The following is a 14,775-nucleotide window of genomic DNA, read 5'->3' as shown; positions in this document are numbered from 1 at the left end:
TATTAAAAGTCAGTGTGTCATTGTCACCACATAACAATCTGAGGAGCTCATCAAGAGCAAGGTTGTGTCTCAGCACCATGCTGAGCTGGCACCACGCAGCTGGGATAAAGAATGGCACCTCATATGGGTCATTTGTCATGGAAAAGGAAGGCCAGAACATGAGCTAAGTGGATGCATGGAATTCTGCCATTCCAGCTGTCACTGCATCTTCTTCAGATATGCCTGTGATGGAGTTATCGTGTTTATGGAAATTACGATCGGCTTCATTTATTGGATGACCCGTAAGGGAATCACCTACCCTTTGGCCATGCCCTGTTTACTCGGATAGGTGATTTTTACAGGGGCTGCTGTTTTTCCTGACAGATCACTTGATTACTGCTGTTTAGCTGCACAGGACCTGAGGGTGATAGGGACGTAGCGGTCGTGGTGCGCAGGCTTGCGTGGAGTTGGTGGTGTACCGAGCGAGGTGCACCACCATGGTGGTGTCCCAGACTTATTCAGGGCCCACATCTTCCCACTGCTGGGACCGTGCTAATTGTGTCACAGCCTTGTTTGCTGATACATTCGGTTGTGGATTATGACAAGACACATCCAAGCGAGAAACTTTCCCATTCCAAACACGTGTGGTCTGACTCACAAAAGCATTCAGAATAACCAAAATTGTTTCTATGGGGCAGACTAAGACGGATGTGGCTCCGCACATCACCACACTGGATTTTGACAAATGAGTCCTGTCGTGTTTATCCCCACGGCGACCCGTGCTGGTCACTGTTTTGTTCACAGGACTGGGTCAGAGGCCAGATATTTGAGAGGCAGCGCTCCCATTAAACTGCTAGATTAATGAACTGTATAATTTAGGCTCTTTGAAGCCAGTGCTGTGTGTCAGAGGGCATACTCTCATACTTTGTGTATGAACCCAGTTTGTGGCTGTGCATGCTGTGGGTTAACCCTTGCCACTCTAAGCACTCATGGCTTGCACTGCTCACCAAAAGGTGAGTCTGAAATGCAGGTGAGAGCAGAGATCCCATCATCCCTATCTGGCCCTGAGGGCTTGTGTCTGCATCTGCTTTGTGCGTGGGTGTGCGCGTATGTGCATGTGTGTGTGTGTGTGTGTGTGTGTGTGTGTGTGTGTGTGTGTGGTGTATAGTCAGACACTCCATAGCACCTCTCTCTCTATTTCTCTCTCTCCCTCAGGATATCAGTGTAGCCTTGTGGTCCCATTAACTGTGCATGTTTTAACCTTCAGAAAGGTTATCAGTGTCTTAAAGGAATACTTCACCTAAAGCTCTTGACTAATAGTGATTGAGAGCTTGTGGGGGCCAGTGGCGATGTACAAATGAGTTCATTCTTCACCGGGTTCTCTTCATGTGCCATATTAATTTGGCTTCTTTGTTTGAAGTACAGCTATAAAGTCACACAGGCTTCTCTTCTCTTTTATCACCGGATGAAAGCATCTGTTGCAGACCAGGCCAAACCCCCTCTGGTCACCCCCTCCCATACTGATCAGACCAACTAAGACACACCCTCACATCCTCTGTCTCCTCTGCCCTCAAACCTGCCCTCAAAAAACCTTCTTTGCCCTTTCTGTGTCACACACCAGCATGCCTCTAGGCAACAGCAAGACCCTGCTGCACACACACACACACACACACACACACACACCCATAAAACCTCCATTCCTTCCCAGAACAGAATCCTCAGTCCTCTCCAGAACACCTCCGCCTGGTCGATGATTAAGACCCTCCACTGTTTAAACAAGAAAACAATCTCACATTACTCCCTGTTCACACACTGCAACCGCCTATGTGAAGTAATGACTAACTTTCCTTAATCACTACGCTCATGGTTTTTTGCTCGCCTGGCTCTGGGGCAAGTCAGGGAGAGGGGGGCCATGGCGCACGTTCACTCCCCGGGTCGTTTCCCGGGCTCCAGCTTCCAGGGGGATTTGTGTTCTGGTCCAGTTTCGCTGGCGTGGGAAAGCAGCCTCTGAGCCTGGGGACTGCGGTCAGAACCACAGCCTCCTTTCCTCTCCAGGACGAGTGCACATTGCGAAAGAGCTGCACAGCTCAAAGCCCGTTAAGCACGATGTCCGTCAAGTCTGAATGACTGAGCAAAATGCCCAGCTTTCTAAGGGTTATTTGCATGGTTTGGAATTGTTTGGTGCTGAGAAAAGATTCAACCAGACACATTGTTGTGCATGTGTGTGTGTCTGCGTTTGAGAGATCCATTTAAAAGCATACAGAGCTGTGTGAGAATTGCTGTTCATTGAGTCCTTGAGCTGTCAAACAAGGAGAAGACAAGTGTGTCCACTCAGGCAAGGGAGACATTTCACTGTGATGTCGGGCTGATTGGATGAGTGCAACTAAGGGCAACATTGACATATTTTCCCTGTAAAAACATCCTTGTGGAAAGAAGCCCTTGGGGGCTGTGCTGCACGTGTGTGATCTCTTATGCTTTCTGCTGCTAAGGCTAATGTGGTGAATCCTAGGTGCTCCACTTCCTGTCCAACGAAAGAACCGCTCAGTGGGAAATGAGTGGAATGTACTCTTGCTAAACAAGATTTTCTCTGGAACAGAAGCTGGCAAGCTGGATACAGCTCAGACTTTATGCCGGCTGGCCAACAGGGGGCACCGTTGTACACAGCATATGTTGTACACCGGAGAGCTGGAGAGCACACGTACTGGGACTGACTAGCGGAAGCTTAAATAGACCGCTTTCTGTGGTCCAGCCCAGGGGTTCTGTACATTCTGTGCATTCTACATGTAGACGACAGGGAGTTCACATGAGCTGTTTGCATGACACTTTGAAGGTGCGTACGTGTGCGTACATGCACGCGTGCATGTGTGTGTGTGTGCGCTCACATGTGTGTGGGCGTGTGTGTGTGTGTGTGTGTATGTGTGCGTGTCTGTGTGTGTTTTGCTCTCTTGAGGACCCATTTCCAGGGTGAAGTTTTGCTTTACCTCTGATTTCATCAGAATTACATGGACTCACTAAGACTTGTGAGAAGCTACTTTCAGAGAGAGTTACTTTGTGTTAGATCTCCATACCCATGAATGAAGCTGTGCACCAAGATCTGACAGACAGCACTTGTTTGGGAAAGAACTGAGACACACACACACACACACACACACACACAGACACAGACACACACACACACACACACACACACACACACACACAGACACACACACACACACACACACACACATCTAAGAAATGACGGCGGCAGAGGAGAGATTGAATTAGGAAAGCGGGGAGAGTGCATTTGAGTGTGGCAAGGCAAGTTTATTTATATAGCACATCAAAGAAACGCATTATAGACAATGGATTTAAACTGAAAGGATCATTCACAACAAAACAAAGAAATAATAAAATAATAAAAGTAATGAAAACCCATAACAGAATCAAGAATGTCTGCTTAAAATTGGAGCAAAATATATAAGTAGTGTAAAGGTTTTGTAGCTTCTTGGTCAAACCCTAGCGCAGTTGTGGGACATCGGCCGTCTCTTCAGTATCCTGTCTGTTCTGTCGACGTGTGCACAGAGAGCAGCCCCCAAATCAGGAGACCAGTCAGAGAAGTTCTAACTTATGAACTAAAGCAAAAGCAATATATTTGGAGGGAAAATAAAGAGGCAAGTGGTTTGGGGAGGGGATACAGGGTGTGTGTGTGTGTGTGTGTGTGTGTGTGAGAGAGAGAGAGAGAGAGAGAAGGTCTGAAGGATGATGAAGAGTTGGTGAAGAGTTGGTTGGGGGCTTTGGAGGTTAACTAACTGCTCCCAATGATCATGAGCACTGTGCAAGGACCGAAGAGGAGCAGGGAGTGAGAAATCATGAGATCAGAGGAGATATGGGCAGTCTGCACCTGAATCACATGATCTCCTTCATATATAATGTAAGTGATTTTATTTGATTCCTACAAGTACAACGCTTATAGGCACAAGAAAACAAATGTTTTAAATGTGGATTTAATCATGGCTACATTTGGGGCCCAGCTAAGTCCTTCCTGAAACGTGTTCTAGTTGTGTGTGAAGGCTAAAAGCTCAATGCTTGTTCACCATTTCAGTTTGAGTTGTGGGCACCATTACTGACCCTGCACCCATACATCTACGAGCTCTACTGGTGTGCACTCTTTTAGCCTGTCTGAAATGGCTTCTGGTCCTAATCCATTCGGTGATTTATAGACTAATAGTGGCACTTTAAAATCGATTCTATAACTACTTGAAAGCCGGCAATGAGATTTTTCGAACTGGAGTAACCTTCTCTGTCCTTTTTGTGCTGATTAAAACTCATGCAGTAGCATAGCAAGAAAGATGCATCTGCTGTTGGAAAATCTGTCTGGAAGCCCAGTTATGAAACCAGTTATGAGACCACTCCCAGTAGTCCACCCTGCTGGACATGAACGTGTCCGGCTTCTCCATGTCTTGCTGGGACACCGAACCTTCGACTGATGCGACGTTTCGTAGAAGATTGTCCAAGGCTATTCTGATTATTGTTTTGATGTGGTTATTAGAGGTGAGATTTGAGCCTGTTCAAATGCGGAGGCCTCAGACTGGATCTTGAGTTTTTAAATCCCTACGTTCGAGATGAGCAGTGATTTTGAGATGCTACTTTCCGCCGCCCTGCTGTGCCCTTATTTAACTGCAGGAAATTCTGTCTCATCCACTTGTTTATGTGTTTCAAAAATAGACAGGGTGCATCTATTGGTCTGAAATCACCAGGGAAGAGAGTTAAGGTTATTTATGTGTCATGTGCGTAACTGCGATGAGATTTTGTTTTCTTGTACAAATTTGCCTAATGAGTACATATACAGATTGCCTAAAAGTGCTCCCTGAGGGACTACACACAGTGTTTACACATCTCACACACGGGTACTGCAAATTACAGCCATCATATCAGATTCAAAATTGCCGATTCAGAAAACGTGACTCCAGCCTTCTAAATCGAAACCATACCCTTAACCACTCATTGCTCTTCAGCTGCTTCTCAGCCAAATATATTTTTTAGAAAGTCAGATGGCAGAGTGTCAAGACAGCATGTAAGCAATTTAAGCTGCCAAACTGTTTCTTTGAGTGTTTTATTGTCAGTTTTAAATTTTGGTGTAGTAACATTCGTAGATTTGTAGTCATTTGTAGATGATGATAAAGATAGCACCGTTTCATTATTTGACAATGAGGTATTGATGGTAACTCTAACATTTCTCATTTTATTTCAGTGTGTTTCTGTGAGGTGAGGGGTTCTGGGGCTCTCTGTCCTAGGGTGGGGAGGGGGGGGGGGTTGCTTTCCATGCATGATAAATAGATGGTGAAGCCCAGCTCTGAGAGCTCCCTGCTAAAGTCCAGCGGAAGATTAAAAGGCACCAGCTGATGGCATCTGCCCGTGCTTCAGTAGGAACATGCTGTGCAATTAATTCAGCACACTGGAGCTTTTCATGTTGCAACGCATGTCTTCTGTTAAACCCTTGATCTGTGAATCTGCTTAAGCTCTTTTAACCAGCTTCTGTGCTCTTTACACTACCCAGCAATTAAAGTACTACAACAGTTCAAGAACAAAGGCGTTTTCTCTTTGCTTGTTCAGTTTGGCTGGTATCTGAACAGTATCTGATTAGTATACATGTGTGCATGTGTGTGTGCGTGTGTGTCTATGCATGCTTGCATATTTGGGTTCTAGGGAGAGATCCAGCAGTTGTGTGTTTGTGTGTTTGTGGTCTAGGGAGAGATCCAGCAGTTGTGTGTTTGTGTGTTCAGGTTTTAGGGAGACATCCAGCAGTTGTGTGTTTCTGTGTTTGCATTCTAGGGAGAGATCCAGCAGTTGTGTGTTTGTGTGTTTGTGTTCTAGGGAGAGATCCAGCAGTTGTTAATCATGGAGGATCCCCAGGCTGCAGTTGACTACTGTCTACACTACATCCCAGACTGTGACTCACCTCTGCCTTACCACACAAAGAACCATGAACCTGAGGAGGTGAGTGCCTACACACACACACACACACACACACACACACACACACACACACACACACACACACACACACACACACACACACACCCTCCTCACTCAGCAGCCCTTCACTTCTCCTGACTCAGATTTCTAAATTGGCTCAGTTTCCTTTGGTTTACACCCTGAAGTTGCCGACTGCATTTTAAACCTAAAGGAATTTCTCCTTCCATCAGTCAGTCGGACCTGCTGCGTGTCTGGCAGACTGTGAGCACTCCTCACTTCCTCTTGTTCCCCACTTTTATCACTCCCCTCATACCTCCCCCTCACCCTTCCGCTTCCTGGCAAAGCCAATTTATTGCTTCATATATTTTTAAAATACATGTATTTTATTTTCTGAAAACTTGCAGCTTACAAAAGTGCAGCAACTTTAGGAGATGTGAGTCACTCCACTAAACTCCACAGAAGGTTGGTTCTTGTTGGCCCAAGCTGTTTCTGCTATGCTGACACTGGCCCCCTCTAACACTCCAGCATGTCACTGATTAGTTCCTCCTTAAAGGAACACCTGAAAGTGTTACTTTTTAACAGGGTGTGTTTAGCATGAGATGTGTGATCTGCTAGACTCTTCCTTGGTAGCTAGAGATCCACTAGAGCTTATTCTTTGATAGACAGAGACCCACTAAAGGTTGTTCCTGGATAGCTGTAGATACACTAGTGGAGTCTAGGTCCACTGGAGGGATTTTCCTTGATTGCATATTTGGGTGATGCATTCTTTCCAGCAAACACAATAAAAAAACAGTTCTGTATGTCCTGGGAGCAGGTCGCAGGCTCTAAATGTTGGACAGCATAAATGTTTGTGTTTGTGTGTGTGTGTGTGTGTCTGTGCATGCATGTGTGTATGTAGGTGTGTGTGTGTGTAAGTATCTGCAAAATGTTTGTAATGCATAGTGTTTGTGATCATTTGTGTTTCTTGTTTATGTGTGTGTCATTGGACATCGACGTGTGTGTGAGTTTGTGAGAACCCATTAGAGAGTGTGTGCTTCTGCCTGCACGTGTGAGTCAGAGCACTGACGAAGAGTGTCAGTGGGTAGCATTTTTGCTTGGACCCTCTGGGTGGATCTACTAAGGTCAGGGGGAAGATTCATTGTGCACAGAGCTTCCCATGCCTAGTGTATGAGTGTGTGTGTGTGTGTGTGTGTGTGTGTGTGTGTGTGTGTGTGTGTGTGCGTGTATGATTATTTTTTAGCAGCCAGAGAGACAGAGCCAGTTGGCTTTCTGCTTTGCTAGGCCACAGCTGAGAGAACAGCATGTAAAAGCAGGTCTCATCAACATTGCTTGCATTACTTCTACTTCTACTGCACAAACACATCCCATTCATGACTGCCCAAAACTATCAATAGTTACTACCACACTCAATCACACAAACAAACACACACACACACATAAACACACGCACACACACACACACACACACACACACACACACACACACACACACACACACACACACACACATACACGGATGCACACAGTGACCATAGTGACACAGTGACCACAGCGCTGGGCTTATCAGATCCAGTCTGCATCCCCATACCTCCATCAGGGAATGTGGAAAATGGAATTAGGAATTCTTGGAATGTCTTCTCTCTGTACACTGTGAAGGTTGTTTACTACTGGTGATGGGGAGGGGGTTCTTTTGCTGTCAGCATCATCAAGTGTCTCACTCTTCTGTTACTCTTCTCCATCCATGCCCCTCCCCAAACTCTCAACCTGCTTCTGCATGCAAAAGATCCCACCCTTAAAGTTTGAGGCCACGATTCAAGGCGATGAACCGCAAGTCCCAAAAAAAAGCTCCAAGAAAGATCGAAAGGGCAAGAAGAACAAAAAGAAGAGGAACAAATCCAAGAAAAGGGACAAAAAGGAGTCCCGCAAGAAGAGAAAGCAGTTGGACGCTCTGGAGGAGATGTTTCTTGAGGTGTCCTCGCCACCTCCGGAGTACCTGACTCGAGACGGCCCCCCCGGGACTGTGCTGCCTGTCGCGGAACAGCCCATGGCTGCCACGGGAATTCCGCCTGTGACCGGCGACCCAACGGACAGCATCCCTGAGATGCCTACTCATGAGCCGGATATGACTGTTTCCCCCGAGAGCACAGAGGGCCCTGCCATAACGCTCACTCCGTCGCCCCAGTCCTCTGTGACTGAGGTGGAGGTAGATTGTAAAACATGTCTACCCCTTCCTGCTCCACTCTCCTCCTGCTCCCCCTCACCACCACCCACTGTCCTACTTAACGCCTCCTAACCGCAGATGCCACACCCCCCCCCCCCATCCCCGAGCCCCGCCCCAGGCCTGCCTCCCACACCACTAACCAGGTCATAGACGTCGTTAGTTAGTTGTGTAGATTTAATGACATATGGATTAAGGCTCATCTTCAGCTGTGACACTTTGATGTGCGCAGATGAAAGTGAGTGATAATGCGTATGTTCTTTTGCGTGTGTCTGTGCATGATGTTGTGTGTCAGTTCTTTGTTACGGTCAGCGAAAACACTGCACACCTCTCTGTGAACTTCACAGTTCAAAGGCTTTTTTTTTTTTTTCCAAACGATGCCTACTCCAAGCAAATCTGAAAAAAAAATTTGCTCAAAATTAGCTCACAGCAAACCTAGCGCCACAGACACGGACGCAGGCAGTTTCTGTGGTGATTTGCTGAGGTGTGGGCTTCTGCGGCCCACCCTGAGGTGCGCGGTGTGCCCTACGTTTCGTTCTTGTCGGCAGGGCTGCTGCTACACCATATGGCTCCCCTGCTAGCATCAGCCCTCATTAACTGAGTATGTGGAGAAGTAACTAACCCCACATCCACCACTTTGTTAAGAACTCACACCCGATGCTGTGTTCTGCAGCCACAGCACGCGTGTGTGTGTGTGTGTGTGTGTATAACCCACATGCCGTGAGCCTAGCATACTAACATTCCTGTTCCATGGATTCGTGGAGCAAAGCCGGCATCGACCTGAACCGGCTCACTCCACGCCGCTGTACTGATCCCTGGTTTGCTCATGTACAGGCAGAGAGGCCCACCCAAATGCCAGATGTGGAGGGGCACGCGGCCAACGTTCATGGTGGCCCGCATGGAGACCTTGACATCTCCACGGTGATGGCCGGAGCAAATGCCAGTGAGCATGAGGTGAGGATCTTTGCACTGAGCTTCCGGTGGTTACCGCTGGCGTTACCATAGCACTGATCACTTGTACTCGGTTCCAGCTTGTCGAGTACAGCGACTACCGGAATGGCACGGACAGCGCGGAGTACGAGGAGTACGAGGAGTATGAGGTCTTCGTAGAACGCTACGGCCCTGCAGAGAGAGAGAGAGCGGGGACCTGGGATGGACAGGTTGGCCCTACATCTCAGAGTAGAACCAGCGGCAGTCAGTCGACACTCTTACAGCAACCTGCTCTTCTACTGATAGGCATCATAGCTTGAAGGAAGAAGCAAAATTATTTACTAGAAGACTGGGAGAATTTAACTTTATGAGTGAAAATATGAGCTAAATGATCTAGAACCAAAATGCTAGTTAAGATATTAATTTGGTTAATGTGTGCTTTGTGAGTGAACTCTGAGATCTTATCCTCGCTGCATTTCCTCAGGGGAAGCAAAACTTTGAGAAAGGCCAGAAAGGAGAGGCAGCCACCCTGGAGCCGGTGAGAGAGACGTGGTAACCAGCTACAGTTTGACCTGCAGTCCTTCACTGGACGTTTGGTTTCAGGTGTGTGTTCTGTTTACCAGGGAACAATAATGGAAGGACCTCCGGGACCACCAGGACCTGCTGTAAGTCTCACTTCTCCTTCTCACTTCCCATCACTTCTTCTCACTTCTCCTCCTCACTTCCCATCACTTCTCCTCACTTCTCCTCACTTCTCCACATGTCTCCTCCTCACATTTCCTCCTCACTTCTCCTCACTTCATCTACACACATCTCCTCCTCACTTCTCCTCACTTCTCCTCCTCACTTCTCCACACCCCTCCTCCTCACTTTGTCTCCACACTTCTCCTCCTCACTTTGTCTCCACACTTCTCCTCCTCACTGTGAATCAAAATCCATCTGCTGCTAAGGCCAGTCTGATGAGGGCGTGGATCTGTTCCTTAGGGTCTTCCAGGCATTCAAGGAGTAGTAGGTCCCCCGGGGCACATGGGAGATCCAGGTGATGTGGTGAGTGCATCCCCCAGGTACAACCAAAACACTCACACACCCAAGAGGTCCCGGGGAGGAGTGTGTGGAGTATGTGGAGCCAGTGGTCTGAACAGAGCAAGTCTGTACAGACCCCTCTGAGCGCGAGCTTGCCGTGGGTCCTCATGACCTCGGGCATCTGCAAATCATGACTCATACATTCTGTCCTGATTGTCTGGGTGTGCATGTCTTTATGTGTGTGCATTTGTGTGTATGTGCTTGTGTGTGTGTGTGTGTGTGTGTGTGCACATGTTTGCCTTTGTCCTCGTGGAGTTACACACCCTCCTCTATACATGTTTCAGGCAGAATCAAGTGCACTCCCTGTGTGTATAAGTGTATAAGAGTGATCAGGCATTGTAAACACAGACACTGAACTGGACTCGGTGTCCATGCTCTAGAGTGTACTCAGAACAGGCTTTGCCTCTGATTGCGTGCAGTGGTTAAGTCACTGGAATCGATTCCCGCGTCCCATCTCAGCTCCACAGGAAAGCTGGGGCAGCGCGAGCCGCGCGTCACTGCACCCCTGGATGGGCCCCCTTACATTTCCTAGCGAGGGGCTTCTCCACATGTATGCTTTCCCTCTCAGTGGCCAGCATGGCTGTTGGCCTGATGGACGGCAGTTATTAGCTCCAACGGACTCTTTAATGTTGGTGCCAGCGCTTAAGACGGCATTAGGAACGCGCCACATGATGGGCTCTGGGACTCTGGAGACGAGCTAATTGGTAGTGAGTTGATGCTGACTGATGTGTCGTGCCGCCCCCCCCCCCCCACCCCAGGACATAGATGGTGGGTTGCTTTTAATGGACTGGTGGGAATGGGGCATTCACACATGGACCACACGTGTAGACATGCGCATGCTTAATGAAATGCTATTTTTTGCCTTCTCTTAAAGGGGCCTGAGGGACGTCCAGGACTTGCAGGGGCTGATGGGATACCGGGTCCTCCAGGCACTCTTTTAATGTTACCAGTAAGATTAAAACACATTTGCTTAATGTCGCAGGCATATATGGATGTCTACTGCCGAGACCCTACTGCCAGATAAAAGCACATCTGCTGCACATAAAAATGCAATTCCATGCGTTTGTGTCAGTAGCAGCTCACGGCCACATGGGGGAGCTGTGATATCAACCTCACTCTTTCCACTGCAGTGGCCCTTGTTTCATATATAAGTATTTATGATATATAAGTATTTCATATATCAAGTGTTTCATATATTAAGCTTTTTGTTTTATATGTTCACGATTCTTTGGCTGGTTTTATTTCTGGCCTACTGACCTGTGGACATTTGCTCCCTTTCACTGTATCTCTCTCTTTCTCTCGTTGAGTTCCAGTATGGCGGTGATTCTCAGAAGGGCCCCGTGGTGTCCGCCCAGGAAGCCCAGGCACAAGCCATCCTGCAGCAAACCAAAGTAAGGACCACACCTACTCCAAGCTCCGCCCTGCCCCGCTCTGCCCCGCCCCACCCTGCCCCGATCTGCTCCACCTTTCCTCCGTTTGTGAAGTCTCAAATGTTTAACCTCTCTGCGTTTCCTTTCTCAGCTCTCGCTGACCGGACCTCCGGGGCCCGTGGGACTCATGGGCAGACCAGGACCGATGGTAAGGGTTTCTGTTTCATTTGCATGGTTGGAGTGAGGTAAACTCAAACGTGGAAACAATGCGCTCACTCAGAAATGCCGCGTTCTGAGAAAACACAGACAAGTTCCTCACCTGTCCTGTGTCATTGACGGTTTAGAAGTCCTGTTGACATCCCGCTGGCCTTCAGCAACGGCTGCTTCCTGACTGCAGCTCGCGCCGTGCCAAACCCTTGAACTCTGCGTACAGAAGCGAGTAACCTGATGCAGCTGGCACGAGAAACTCAGAGTGCAGGGGGAATAAAGTTTGCGTCTCCCACCTGATGTTAAACTCTGACTGCACACGCAGCCACATGTCCGTACCACCTAACGATCTGGCTAAAGATCATCCGTCTGCTGGCCGGCAGCGGTAATGAAACACCGGGGACAGAAAGCCAGCAGCTCATTGCTTTTTTGGTACTGCATTCTGTATTTGAATGCAGTACCAAATGTTGCTCTGCCCAGCATTGTAATTGGGACTTTAATGCACTCTGGGACTAACTTCCTTTATTTAACATAATTTACTGGCCAGTGATGATAATGAAATGGTGAGACTTTTTTTGCCACTTATAATACGTTTTATACGATGGTGTGATCTGATCAAGAAGTCACACTGTGGCCAGCTGGCGGACTGCGTAAGCTTTGGATCAATAGGCCATGAACGATAGCACGTGGGCCGTGGAACTGTACCTCCTGTTCGGATGCGGTGTCACGTGAGATGCATGTGTGTTGCAGGGTCTCCTGGGCCCAGATGGACTTAAAGGGGACAGTGGGGACCCCGGACCTTCGGTGAGCAAGTTCACGTTCAACTTCTCCACTCTTCTTTGCCATGCAGAGTAATGAATGCTTAAAGGTGTCATGAGTCTCGTGATGCTCGTGGCCTTAGAGAGCGGCGCGCTGCACGTGTTCAGATCCTCACTTTTGTTTTTCTTTTCTCTCTCCTCTGTTTTGCTCTTGCAGGGGCCCCGAGGGTTACCAGGTCCTACGGGTCCGAGTGGAAAACCAGGAAAGAGGGTAGGAATTCTTTTCCACTGCAGTACTTTTGCCATAATTTGGTAGATGTGAGTTGCAAAGGACAGGGGAAAAAAAACAGTTCCCCTGTCTTAGAGGGACAATATAGTCCTGAATATGAGATGTTGATAATGACACATGCACATTCAGATGGCTCTGAGTTTCTTTGATTCATGTCTAATGGATAAATGAGTCCCGTAATGGAGTGCGCAGTACCATGGCAAAGGAGAGTGTGTTTCTCCTTAGGGTCGTTCAGGGACAGATGGAGCTCGAGGGGTTCCAGGAGAGCCAGGCGCAAAGGCAAGTTTCATACATGTGTGCGTTCATAATGCGTTAAGCAGACATCAACGTTTTAATCACACTGCAGGTCCTGGTGCTCACTGTACTGCTGAATGGCTCGTATCCTCACGCCTGTGTCAGTGTGAGTGGTGGACATCGTTTTAGGGTCGGTGGGTGGAACACTGACGGGGATGTAGGCCGGTTTTGTCTAGTGAGCCTCTGACTATAGAGCTGAGGGTGGAGGGCTGAGGGTGGAGTATGAAGGATGCAGGGCGGAGGGTGGTGGGTAGAGGATGGAGAATAAAGGATAGAGGATGGAGGGTGAAGGGTGGAGAATAGCGGGTGAAGGGTGGAGGGTGGAGGACAGCAGGTGAAGGGTGGAGGGTTGAGGATGAAGGGTGGAGGAAGGAGGATGCAGGGTGGAGGACAGCAGGTGAACGGTGGAGGGTTGAGGATGAAGGGTGGAGGAAGAAGGATGCAGAGTGGAGGGTGGAGGATGGAGGGCAAAAGGTGGAGGACAGCAGGTGGAGGGTGGAGGGTTGAGGATGAAGGGTGGAGGAAGAAGGATGCAGGGTGGATGGTAGAGGATGGAGGGCAAAGGGTGGAGGACAGTAGGTGGAGGGCGGAGGACGGAGAACATGTTCAGCTGCAGGACAGGATTGCAGACACATAGCATATATTCCCAACACAGCCGCAGAGGCTGCCTGTGGCAAGATTAACCAAAGCAACTCCACCCATGGGCCGCACGGCAGATGGAGGCGCCCCACAAACACCTCCGCCCCTCCATCCCTCTCTGCACGCACCTGCATCAACGTGTGTATTAATGAAAGCCAGCTGACATTGAGAAACGAACCTCAGTTAATGAAGGTCCCGTGCATGCGCACGTGTGCATCCGTGCGTACACATTCAAGTCATGCACGCGCTGTCCCGCACATACCGTGCGTCCTGCTCATGCGTGTGTGTTTCTGACGCAGGGCGACAGGGGCTATGATGGGCTCGCAGGCCTGCCAGGGAACAAAGGACACAGGGTGAGTGAAGACACGGACGTGGAGACACGGAGCTCCTTCCTCATGTCCCGCCATCCCTGCCGTCCAGTTGGAGCACATCTGTTCAGCTGCATGCCTCCTTTGATCTCATTCATCCATGTGCAGTTTAGAAAGTTGCCCCCTCCCACAAAACCCGTCTGCTGATCCGCTATCATGCGCTTCATTCCTGCTTTGTCTGCCCAGGGCGACAGAGGGAAACCAGGCCCTCATGGACCAGTCGGGGAGCCTGGAGAGAAGGTGATGGAAGTCATGCATTTGCACACCACTGGAACCATGTGGCATGATGGGAAAGCCTCATCAAACTCTCCGTCATCTCACTAATAGGCTTTTGTATGATTGCGCCGTGCGAGGCGTAACCCGTGGCGGTGCACGGTGTGAGAGGCACATGCATAACTAGCAGCGTAGTAGGTTTCTTTATGCAAAGTTGCAAAATTTATTCTGTAGCAATTCAGGCTGATCAAAGCTTTTGGGAGAGAGGGAAGAAAAAAAAGAATATCTTTGCATGCATAAGTCTTATATTGTTCCGGCTCTGGCTTTGGCTCACACGGGCAAAACCTACAGAAGACCCACCGCACCAGTATTTGCATTATGCCAACACACTGGCAAGACTGAATTATGACAGAGGTGTAGCTAGGGTGGTACGATATATCATTCATTAATCATCATGATACCGGCCTTT

The 14,775-nt window shown here is 48.6% G+C and overlaps 1 protein-coding gene across 5 annotated transcripts in view; it reads left to right on the top strand.

Moving 5' to 3' along the window:
* The window catches only part of col5a3a (collagen, type V, alpha 3a), a 56,233-nt gene that overhangs the window by 16,705 nt on the left and 24,753 nt on the right, over nucleotides 1-14,775 (top strand). For 2 of the 5 annotated variants that reach the window (XM_035525797.2, XM_035525796.2), the window contains exons 5-19: nucleotides 5,836-5,958; nucleotides 7,721-8,140; nucleotides 8,990-9,109; nucleotides 9,187-9,315; nucleotides 9,570-9,623; nucleotides 9,709-9,750; nucleotides 10,070-10,132; nucleotides 11,043-11,117; nucleotides 11,476-11,559; nucleotides 11,690-11,746; nucleotides 12,496-12,549; nucleotides 12,721-12,774; nucleotides 13,018-13,071; nucleotides 14,025-14,078; nucleotides 14,280-14,333. In XM_035525797.2, coding sequence (XP_035381690.2) covers nucleotides 5,836-5,958; nucleotides 7,721-8,140; nucleotides 8,990-9,109; nucleotides 9,187-9,315; nucleotides 9,570-9,623; nucleotides 9,709-9,750; nucleotides 10,070-10,132; nucleotides 11,043-11,117; nucleotides 11,476-11,559; nucleotides 11,690-11,746; nucleotides 12,496-12,549; nucleotides 12,721-12,774; nucleotides 13,018-13,071; nucleotides 14,025-14,078; nucleotides 14,280-14,333 — 1,437 coding nt within the window. Of the gene's footprint in view, nucleotides 1-3,141; nucleotides 3,893-5,835; nucleotides 5,959-7,720; nucleotides 8,141-8,989; nucleotides 9,110-9,186; nucleotides 9,316-9,569; nucleotides 9,624-9,708; nucleotides 9,751-10,069; nucleotides 10,133-11,042; nucleotides 11,118-11,475; nucleotides 11,560-11,689; nucleotides 11,747-12,495; nucleotides 12,550-12,720; nucleotides 12,775-13,017; nucleotides 13,072-14,024; nucleotides 14,079-14,279; nucleotides 14,334-14,775 lie in introns of those variants that run through there. The other 3 variants (XM_081716443.1, XM_081716441.1, XM_081716442.1) reach the window with 3 other exon arrangements.

This window comes from Electrophorus electricus, chromosome 6, assembly GCF_041902795.1.
Source record: "Electrophorus electricus isolate QZ-2024a chromosome 6, ASM4190279v1, whole genome shotgun sequence".
Lineage (NCBI taxonomy): Eukaryota > Metazoa > Chordata > Actinopteri > Gymnotiformes > Gymnotidae > Electrophorus > Electrophorus electricus.
Note: the sequence above shows the minus strand (reverse complement) of the source record. Positions and strands in the feature narration are given on the sequence as shown.